The sequence below is a fragment of the Quercus lobata genome, chromosome 9 (genome assembly GCF_001633185.2).
Source record: "Quercus lobata isolate SW786 chromosome 9, ValleyOak3.0 Primary Assembly, whole genome shotgun sequence".
Classification (NCBI taxonomy): Eukaryota; Viridiplantae; Streptophyta; class Magnoliopsida; order Fagales; family Fagaceae; genus Quercus; species Quercus lobata.
This window is the reverse complement of record NC_044912.1, coordinates 20,669,374-20,680,266: the sequence shown is the minus strand read 5'-3', so window position 1 is coordinate 20,680,266 and position 10,893 is coordinate 20,669,374. Positions and strand designations below refer to the sequence as shown.

Sequence of the window (10,893 nt, the reverse complement as noted above, 5' to 3'; positions counted from 1 at the left end):
TGGGTAATGGAACCAGGAAGTGATGGAAACATAACAACAAACACAAAAGAGGGCAATCAGGCAATGTAATCGGAATAATTAGTTTAGAATTTTCCAAAAGTAACTTTTCAAAAGTTAAAGCAAGGGGATAGACATAACTTTTCCAAAAGTAACTTTCCAAAATTGAATTGAAGCCACTTGGATTACAGCGTGAAAACACGTAAGTCCAAATCCTCCTAAAAGTAGAGGACTATCCTTGCTTATATAAGAGTGAAAAACATATAGTTAATTTAGACAGAAGTTATGGCGTCCTCTTTGTATCATTTAAAATTTGTGTACTTGCTTTCTTTTCTCTCAACATTTCATCTTATAGCCACTCGCTCTTTTTCTTCTGTGCGGCCTCTTTGTCGTGGTGATGAAAGGTCTTACTTGTTGCAATTTAAGGACAGCTTTGTCATCAACAAGTCCTCTTCTTCTGAACCGAGGGCTTATCCCAAGGTTGCATCCTGGACATTAGAAGGAAACAACAATGACTGCTGCTCATGGGATGGGGTAGAGTGTGATGAGTTCACGGGCCATGTGATTGGCCTTGACCTCAATAGTAGCTGTCTCTATGGTTCTCTTAACTCCACCAGCAGCCTTTTCCATCTTGTTCATCTTCAAAGGCTTAATCTCGCTGACAATCATTTTAAATACTCTCAAATCCCATCCACCGTTTCCAAGCTATCTAAACTAACTCATCTTGATCTCTCTGCTTCTGCGTTTGCTAGTCAAATCCCATTAGAAGTTTCACAATTGTCCCAATTGTCATCCCTCAATCTAAGTGGAAACGCTTATTTAGAACTCAAGAAGCCTAGTTTGAGAAGTCTAGTTGAAAATTTAACCTGCCTAGAAAAACTTGATTTGAGAGAGGTGGAAATAATCTCCATGGTGCCTAATATCTTGGCAAATTCGTCTTCTTTAACCTCCCTCGGACTCCGTGACTGCGGATTGTATGGGGAATTTCCAGTTGGCATCTTCAAGCTTCCGAATTTACGAGTTCTTGATATGCGGCAGAATGAAGGTCTCACCGGCCATTTGCCTAACTTTCAATGGAGTAACACCCTTGAGATAATGAATCTTGCAGTAACAAGTTTCTCAGGTAAGCTACCTACTTCAATCGGAAAAATTGGGTCTCTGAATACAATTTTAATATGGGGTTGCAACTTCTCTGGGTTCATTCCATCTTCACTTGGCAACCTCACGCGTCTAAATTCTCTGGATCTTTCATTTAACACTTTCGAGGGCCGCATTCCGTCTTCCTTTGGAAACCTCATCCAACTTTCTTCTCTAGGCCTTGCCGGTAATAAATTCACTGGTCCAATTCCTTTTGAGCTTGCAAATTTGACACAACTAACTGCCTTGAGTCTTGTTGGCAATGAGTTTGCAGGCCAGATTCCAAGCTTAATCTTTAACCTTACAAATCTAGAATTTCTTGCTCTTTCCAGTAACTACTTTAGTGGCACTGTGGAGTTTGACAAGTTTGTAAAACTCAAAAAGTTAACTGCGTTGCGTCTATCTTATAATCAAATATCATTAGTTGAAAGTGAAACCAGTGCCAATAGAACCTTTCAAAAGTTTGTAAGTTTAGGCTTGGCTCAGTGCAACTTGAGTAAGTTCCCAGATTTCCTAGCAAAGCAAGATGAATTGGAGTTGCTAGACCTGCACGGCAACAATATTCATGGTCAAGTACCAGAATGGGTTTGGAACATGAGTAATGAAAGTTTAAAGGCTGTCGACCTTTCTGACAACTTTCTTACAAGCCTCGGTCAACATCCCATTCTTCTTCCATGGACCGATCTGGCCATTTTAGACATTTCGTCTAACAATATCCAAGGATCACTTCCAATTCCATCATCTTCCACTTTGCAATACCACGCATCAAACAATTCATTCATTGGAAAAATTTCAGAATTGATTTGTAATCTGAGTTCTCTTCAAGTCCTTGATTTGTCAGAGAACAACTTAAGTGGTCCACTTCCTCAATGCTTGCACAGCTTTGGTGATTCTTTGGTCGTATTGGATATACGAAGGAACAAACTCGAAGGAAGCATCCCACAAACTTGGGCAAATGGAAGCAAAGCAATGATAATTGACTTCAGCCAAAACAAATTCCAAGGGTGGTTACCAAGATCTTTGGCCAAGTGTATAACATTGAAGGCCCTTGATCTCAGTAATAACCAATTCAATGATACTTTCCCCTCTTGGTTAGGAGGCCTTCCAAATTTGAAGATTCTCATTTTGCGGTCCAACAAATTTTACGGACCAATAAAGATTCACAGCGTGAATTATGAGTTTCCTAACTTACAAATCGTTGACCTCTCATATAATAGTTTTACTGGAATGTTGCCAGTAGAATTATTTCAAAATTCCAATTCTTCCAGATCTGATCGTGCATACCACTTATCATATATTCAAGTAGACTCATCTTTTGTAATGAAATACAGTTATCAGAATATCATATATCGGTTTAAGTATAGTTTCTCAATGATGATGACAAACAAAGGAGTGGACACAATTTATGAGAAGGTCCAAGAAATTTTCACAGCCCTTGATTTCTCTAGTAATAGATTTGCAGGAGACATTCCAGTATCAATCGGAAATATAAAAGTACTTCGTTTGCTCAATCTTTCCAATAACATTCTCACTGGCCAGATCCCACCAACATTAGGAAATCTTACAGAGTTGGAATCATTGGACCTTTCTCAAAACAAGCTCGTAGGTGAGATTCCACAACAGCTAACACAACTTACTTTCTTGGAATCCTTCAATGTTTCTCATAATGATCTTGTGGGGCTTATACCACAAGGGAAACAATTTGATACATTTCAAAACAGTTCATTTGAAGGAAATTCAAAATTGTGTGGAAACCCATTGTCAAAGAAATGTAAGTATTACGAGTCTTTACCACATTTACCTTCAACCTCGGAAAAGAGTCAAGATTCGGGGTCTATACTTCAATTTGGTTGGAGAACTGTTATGATTGGCTATGGATGTGGACTACTTGTTGGGGTGACTATTGGGCATATTGTGATTGCAAAGAATCCTGTTTGGTTAATGAAGACTTTCGGAGTGAGGCAACCTGTACCAGGAAGAAAGGTTTGAGGGAAGAGACATTAGAAATTGAATTATATATATATATATATATGTATTTGCTAAGGTTTGCTGGTGTGTAATGTAATTTTTTTTTTTTTTTTTTTTTTTTTGCTTAGGTTTGTGGGTGTGTAATGTAATGGGTTTCTACCTTTTTCTCTATTGTTTTGATGTACATTGGATTGAGTAGCATTAATGTCTTATATGTAAAAAGTAATAGTGACTTACAGTTATTTATGAATATGAAAGGCAACTAACTTTATTAAAAGGTCAAAGAATAGTTGGATATGTGCTCACATTCAAACCTTTTACCCTTGTCTTAAGAGAGGGGGAAATTAACAAAAAAGGAAAGTTTGTAAAATCGAAGAGGACTATATATGCAAATAAAGTCTGTATAAAGTAAAGCAAACAATCCAAACTTTCTGACTAAAATTAATCCAAAAGGGTTAAAAATACATAAAATCAAATCTGTAATTCACTATGACATCTTAAATTCATGCCACGTGAATTTGTTCAAAACAAACTCACAACATAGAGAAAAAAATGAGGCTTTTATTGAGATGGTTCGAACATTCACATTAGCCTCCTCAAATATTTAGCAAAATTAACCACACAAAAAAAAAAAAAAAAATCCATTTTTTTAAGTTTAGTTATCTATGTTTTTTTATAAACATATATTAACCTCAATACTTTATTAGTATTCCAATTAAATATATATATATATATATATATATATTTTTTTTTTATTCATGTCGATCATCACCCAAGTTCTAAAAGACTTTTTAAGATGTTAGATTATCAAGGTTGTTCAACTCATGGAAATAAAATATTCATAATCGCCTACAAGAATGTAGAGTAGTAGACAACCTTGATAATCTATTATGCTCATCCTGCATTTCAATGAACCAAACTAAATACGACTCCTCTCAAAGCAACCATCACCCTATAGCTTGTAACCATTTATTGTACCACCAAAAAAAAAAAACCAAACAAACCAAACAAACAAACAAACAAAAGAGTACATCTTAAAGCATAGACACAAAGTAGTTGAGCTTTTACCATTTAATTCACTTAGCAAAGCAGAATAAATATCAACAAGGACTAACTAAGGTAGTTAAAGTGATAGAGTTTTAGAAATTATAACACTCGTTGAAGTCAACTTCCTTCGAGCCTAGCGAAGTGTCCCAACATTCTTTTTTTATCTATTGCAGGGTTGGTAAGATTTAACATATTATAAGCTAGAATTTACAAACTTAAAGATTAGTATATCGTTTAGCAAAAAAGAAAAGAGAAAAAGCAAGACTACATTGTCCTTTGCCATGCTAACATCGAGTAAGAAGCTTGCGAATTGAGTTAGAATTAAAATTCTAGTTTCATATTGTTGGTTTTTTTTTTTTTGGTTTGTTAAAGAGAAATTTCAAAATAGTTTTTTTTTTTTTTCCAATATATATATATATATATTATCTAGTTTAGAAATCCTAACACAACAACCTAAACCCCACCCTACACCCACCCAATGGGGCTCCAACATCGAATGCAAGCCCATGGATAGCCCCAAGCCTTCATGGTAAGGGGAGGTATTACTTTGCCTGACATGAGCAGTGTGGTGGGCCTTTTTGTGATTTTGGGTTGGACTGCCTCCTGCTGCGCTGAGGCCCAAGTGTTCTGGGTAAAGGAGTTGAAACCGGTCTAACTGCAACTCACTTTGGTCTGGCTTGTGCACAAACTATGCCTCATTTGCCAAAAACTTTGTCCACATGCCCATGGTAGGCGGAGCTACTTTGGATGAGTCATGGCAAGTAGATGTGATAATAATAATAAAAGAAAGTATTTTTGCCATTAGACAGAGTAAATAAATGATCCCCAATTAAAATGATAATCACAACTATAAGAAACACCTTGTAAAGAAAATGGTGGAAGTAAATAAGGAAGAAATGAGTTATCAAAAGAAAGAAAAAGATCAATCCGTCATGCCAAGTTATGTCGTAAGACCAAGACCAAGGAGGGAACCGTTTTCCTCAATGTGAATAATCTCCCAGGAAGATCTTGCCGTAGAAATTAATCACTTTGAGAGAAGCAGACCTAAATGGCTTGTGCTCGAAAGAATCCTTTGCCTCTTGCAGAGAGTATGCCTTTAGAGGGAGAGAAGGGATTAACCTATTAGTGCATGCCTGCTGTTCTACACTCTCCATTTCTTTTTACTGATTCTATCTTTTCTCACTGTTTTTTGTGATTTCTAATTCTTTTCTTTTCTTCTTTCAACGCTTACCCATCTAACAAGTTGTAATTCTTTCTTAGTGGTTACTCTTACTGTTCTACCGCCCCCTTCTGTGCACGGCAATGGTCCTTTATATACTGCCTGCCGTAACTGGCCTTTTATCATTTTAGCTTTTAACTACCTTTATTTGGTTTGGGTGTCCTTGCTGACCATTACTGGTTTGTCAACTGATCAACCACCACCACTTACCTGTGTTGGCTGCACCACTCCCCATTACCAGACAAAGAAGATTATTTTATTTGCTTGCTCACCGTGGCATCCTTACTTGCCATGGTGTGGATGCCCTCTCTCTCCCTTATGGCATGCACTTAGTGGTTTCAGCTCATTCTTACTTCTTTTGGATAGTATATCATCCTAGCAGGACATTTCCCTCAAAAGAACCTGAGTGGGAACCCCAGAATAGGTTTTCCCCTCTCCCCACCACCAGACCATACCCTTTTACCCATGACCCACCACTTCCTGTATTGGCTAGGTACAGGATGTCTGGGTCTTGCGCGTGCTCTACTTTTGTGTATGTCCAAAACTTGCCCGCTGCTCATGCGTTTGCCATCGTCTGGAGGCTCATTTGCACATTCTGCTGCCAATCCTTGACTTCTTATGGCGTGAGCTATTTTTTAACTCCCTATTCTTTATGGCCTACTCCCTTTAAGACTTAGGCTTTGCTTGATTGTGGGCTCTTCTTCTTTCAGCCTATTCTTTTACTTCCTTCTACAGTCTTGCTACCATTTCTTGCCGTACCACTCTGCCATTCCTGCTGTGATATTATTTAACCCAAGCCTATTGGGCCTTTTTAGGCCCACTGCTTATTCTTCTCTTAATGACTCAATATGGTCATTTGGCCTTTGTATTACAGTGCTTGTGGGCTCTTTTGTCCCATTTATTTCCTCTTGGGCATCCTTGGCCTATTTTCTAATTTTGTGTTCCCATGGGTCTTTACTAACTCCTTTGGGCTTCCTTGACCCAATTACCTTATCCTTCATCTTTAGGGCTCATGGGCTTGCCATCAACCCCTTACATTCTTTGCTTGCATTACTTCGGGCTTGCTGTGGCCCATTCTCGCTTTTTAGTATCACATACTGCCCATGGGTTTGCCATTTCTCTCTCCAGGTTCTTTAGGCCCATTTGCTTCCTTAAAGCCCATTTGTTTATTTTATGGGCCTATGATTCATTATTCCTACTATTTGGGCTTAATGGTTTTTCTATCCATTCCCTAACTCTTCTCTACCCATATTGCTGGGCTTCTTCCTTCTACCAGGCTTCCCAAAATGAGCATCAACATTTAGCCCCTTGAGCATATAAAGTGTTCCTGCGGTTCATATGCGAATGAAAGACTTCCCTGTCCTTTCTATCTTTCTTTCTTCTTTTTCTTCGCGGGCTTTTTTTGAAGAGTGGACCCTAACTTATACATACATACATACATACATATATATTTATATATATATATATATATATTTCTTGTCATGAACAGTATTGTCTCTTCAAATTCCTCAATTTAGCAGTTATTCTAAAATACAGCCGCCGCTTCATTAATTCCATCCCCCATCCGATGGCTAACCCATCGCATCCCTTTGTGTCAACGTTAATGACGTTGGTATTTAAGAGAGGTTCCCTTCATATTCCAAACACAAACACTTTCTCCCTTTCCCTTTCTTCATTGTGTTCTTTCTCTCAAACACTTTTATCCGCTTACTCCGATCAACTGCTACATCATGACGCCGGTAAAAGGCCAAAGTTCTTCCCCCTGTAAGGGAAAAGAGGTTGTCTCTAATGCTCCCGCTTCACACAATGTAGGCGAAGAGGCCACCTATTCCAAATCGGACCATTCTGACGAGGAGGAAACACGATGTGCCTCTGATAATGAGTGTGCTCCTCTTATAGATCCTTGGTATGATACCCATGCCCATTTCCCAAAAGTTTCCAGTGATTACACGCCGCTACTGCCAGGCCATGTATGGCTTGCTCTTTGCTGTCGTAATACAGACGTTTCTTGGGCTCTGTTGGCTTCCTCGATTGCCAATCTTGTCATCCGCCAAGGTACTTCACTCCCTATGCCCATTCTCTTTGAGTTTGGATCGGGCACGACTTTGGGTTAGAAGGAATGGGTGGATAGGGAGTTGTTCGGCATGGGTTTTATGGGGTTGCTACAACGAGCCGGTGCATTGAAGGCCATTGTTTCCTCTCGCTGCTTATCTAACTATAAGGATCTATTTAACCTCCGCCATTTGGTCCACTGGTGGTGTACCACCACTCACGCTTTCTTTCTCTCCTACGGTGAAATCACTGTGACTTTAGAAGATGTGGCAAACTAGTTGCTTTTGCCTATTCTTGGTGATGTTGACCTCGGCACTTTGGAGCTTTCTCAGGAAGAAGAGGTCATGGAGGCCGAGTTGAGGAAAAGGATAAGTGGCAATGCGAAGTTGTCATATTGGGTTAGTTCCTCCTCTAAGATCTCCGTTGCTGCTCGCCATGTGGCCTTCGTCATGTTCTAGCTTTGTAAGTTTATCTTTGGCTCTCATCCCCACTATACTATAAAGCCTTTATATTTTCAATTAGCTATTAAGATATCTGCTGGGGAAAGCCTGCCATTGGCACATTTGTATGTTCAACTGGACATTCTGCGGAGTGACAAGGATTAGGCAGGCTCCTGCCACATAGTTACTTCTTCTGTTCACAGTACTATCCTGCAGTACTTGCTGTATAAGCGTTGTGCCAAGCACTTGGCGAAGTATAGGTCCGTCCGTTTTGCTAAGGAAAAATATCAATTGTGTTCGAGAGTCATTATCGATTTTTGTGGTAGATTTGAGTTTGACTTTCCATTGGCTTTTCGTTGGATTGGTCTAAAGCCTACTGGTCATCCTGTCGTTGAGTTTTTTGATAAAGGAGTTGGGTTTTCTTAGAGTGTATACATGAACTTAGGTACAAGTTACACATGTGCTGATTCTGTTGTGGGTCCCTATACTACTGGGACCACTGCCCTATTGACCAGTTTTGAGGAGAGGGGGATTACTTATTTGGCAGCCACCAATGCTGGGTGGTTACCTTATCTGGCCTATGAGGGCATTAGGTTTGTGCACTATCTTGCTAATAGGGTGAGGAGATAGTTTGGACTGGATCAGGATATTCCTGATGATCTTTCTTCCCTTATGGAGTCTCCTACTTCCGTTTTGCCATTCCTGCGGCACGCTGCCTTTGAGTTTTGGAGCAAGCGTTTCACTGCGATTACTATTCCAGCTCACAGAGGAAGGGCATTTGTACTCCTGCCATGCACGGATACTGGCAGGCTGTGATGACTTCATTTGAGTAGGAATTGATGGGCAGTCGTGGGCTTTCCCTTATTCCTCCTGATGGGCTTAGTGCAGTTATTTCTGCCAACCCTCAGCTGCTTTTACCCTCTAAATCTGTGTTGGCATATGCTAGGAAGTAGAGTCGGTCTGCCATTTTTGAGTGGGTTGAGGAGGATAGAGGGTGGTTCTGGCATGCCAGCGATTATCCCATGGGTTGGGAGAAAAGAGTAAAAGTGATAAACATTCCTGTGCCTACTAAGAAGAGTTCTGCCCAGCCTACGTTTGCCAAAAAGGGTGATGATTCTTCTGAGGCTCATCCAGACATTGTACCTTTTGAGCGTGACCTCCCTTTCATTGGTAGCATAGTTTTAGAGAGCTCTCCCTCTCCTTCTACCCGTACCCGTTCTAGCAGGTGCCCTACTGCCAACAAGCCCAATCCCAACCCTACTGCTCTGCAGCCATCTACAACTAACTGCCTTGAGTCTTGTTGGCAATGAGTTTGCAGGCCAGATTCCAAGTTTAATCTTTAACCTTACAAATCTAGAATTTCTTGCTCTTTCCAGTAACTACTTTAGTGGCACTATGGAGTTTGACAAGTTTGTAAAACTCAAAAAGTTAACTGCGTTGCGTCTATCTTATAATCAAATATCATTAGTTGAAAGTGAAACCAGTGCCAATAGAACCTTTCAAAAGTTTGTAAGTTTAGGCTTGGCTCAGTGCAACTTGAGTAAGTTCCCAAATTTCCTAGCAAAGCAAGATGAATTGGAGTTGCTAGACCTGCACGGCAACAATATTCATGGTCAAGTACCAAAATGGGTTTGGAACATGAGTAAAGAAAGTCTAAAGTGTATCCAACTTTCTAACAACTTTCTTACAAGCCTCGGTCAACATCCCATTCTTCTTCCATGGACCAATCTGGCCATTTTAGATATTTCGTCTAACAATATCCAAGGATCACTTCCAATTCCATCATCTTCCACTTTGCAATACAGCGCATCAAACAATTCATTCATTGGAAAAATTTCAGAATTGATTTGTAACCTGAGTTCTCTTCAAGTCCTTGATTTGTCAGAGAACAACTTAAGTGGTCCACTTCCTCAATGCTTGCACAGCTTTGGTGATTCCTTGGTCTTATTGAATATACAAAGGAACAAATTCGAAGGAAGCATCCCACAAACTTGGGCAAATGGAAGCAAATTAATGATAATTAACTTCAGCCAAAACAAATTCCAAGGGTGGTTACCAAGATCTTTGGCCAAGTGTATAACATTGAAGGCCCTTGATCTCAGTAATAACCAATTCAATGATACTTTCCCCTCTTGGTTAGGAGGCCTTCCAAATTTGAAGATTCTCATTTTGCGGTCCAACAAATTTTACGGACCAATAAAGATTCACAGCGTGAATTATGAGTTTCCTAACTTACAAATCGTTGACCTCTCATATAATAGTTTTACTGGAATGTTGCCAGTAGAATTATTTCAAAATTCCAATTCTTCCAGATCTGATCGTGCATACCACTTATCATATATTCAAGTAAACTCATCTTTTGTAATGAAATACAGTTATCAGAATATCATATTTCGGTGCAAGTATAGTTTCTCAATGATGATGACAAACAAAGGAGTGGACACAATTTATGAGAATGTCCAAGAAATTTTCACAGCCCTTGATTTCTCTAGTAATAGATTTGCAGGAGACATTCCAGTATCAATCGGAAATATAAAAGTACTTCGTTTGCTCAATCTTTCCAATAACATTCTCACTGGCCACATCCCACCAACATTAGGAAATCTTGTAGAGTTGGAATCGTTATACCTTTCTCAAAACAAGCTCGTAGGTGAGATTCCACAACAGCTAACACAACTTACTTTCTTGGAATCCTTCAATGTTTCTCATAATGATCTTGTGGGGCTTATACCACAAGGGAAACAATTTAATACATTTGAAAACAGTTCATTTGAAGGAAATTCAAAATTGTGTGGAAAACCATTGTCAAAGAAATGTAAGTATTACGAGGCTTTACCACCTTTATCTTCAACCTCAAAAAAGAGTCATGATTCGGGGTCGTCACTTCAATTTGGTTGGAGAATTGTTATGATTGGCTATGGATGTGGACTACTTGTTGGGGTGACTATTGGGCATATTGTGATTGAAAGGAAACATGATTGTTTAATGAAGACTTTCGGAGTGAGGCAACCGGTACCAAGAAGAAAGGTTTGA

The 10,893-nt window shown here is 39.3% G+C and overlaps 2 protein-coding genes across 2 annotated transcripts; both read left to right on the top strand.

The window, feature by feature from the left end:
* Nucleotides 1–255: 255 nt before the first annotated feature.
* On the top strand, nt 256–3,180 carry LOC115959444 (receptor-like protein 7). Its single transcript, XM_031077825.1, has one exon. It carries the CDS (start codon nt 283–285, stop codon nt 3,121–3,123), a length of 2,841 nt encoding a protein of 946 aa, XP_030933685.1. The 5' UTR covers nt 256–282; the 3' UTR covers nt 3,124–3,180.
* Nucleotides 3,181–9,255: 6,075 nt separating this feature from the next.
* Nucleotides 9,256–10,893, top strand: LOC115961373 (receptor-like protein 7). The gene has a single exon (XM_031080365.1). It carries the CDS (start codon nt 9,256–9,258, stop codon nt 10,891–10,893), a length of 1,638 nt encoding a protein of 545 aa, XP_030936225.1.

What these genes read in the sequence shown, in the direction of transcription:
- LOC115959444 (XM_031077825.1), top strand. Translation starts at nt 283, where the DNA reads ATGGCGTCCTCTTTGTATCATTTAAAATTTGTGTACTTGCTTTCTTTT.
- LOC115961373 (XM_031080365.1), top strand. Translation starts at nt 9,256, where the DNA reads ATGGAGTTTGACAAGTTTGTAAAACTCAAAAAGTTAACTGCGTTGCGT.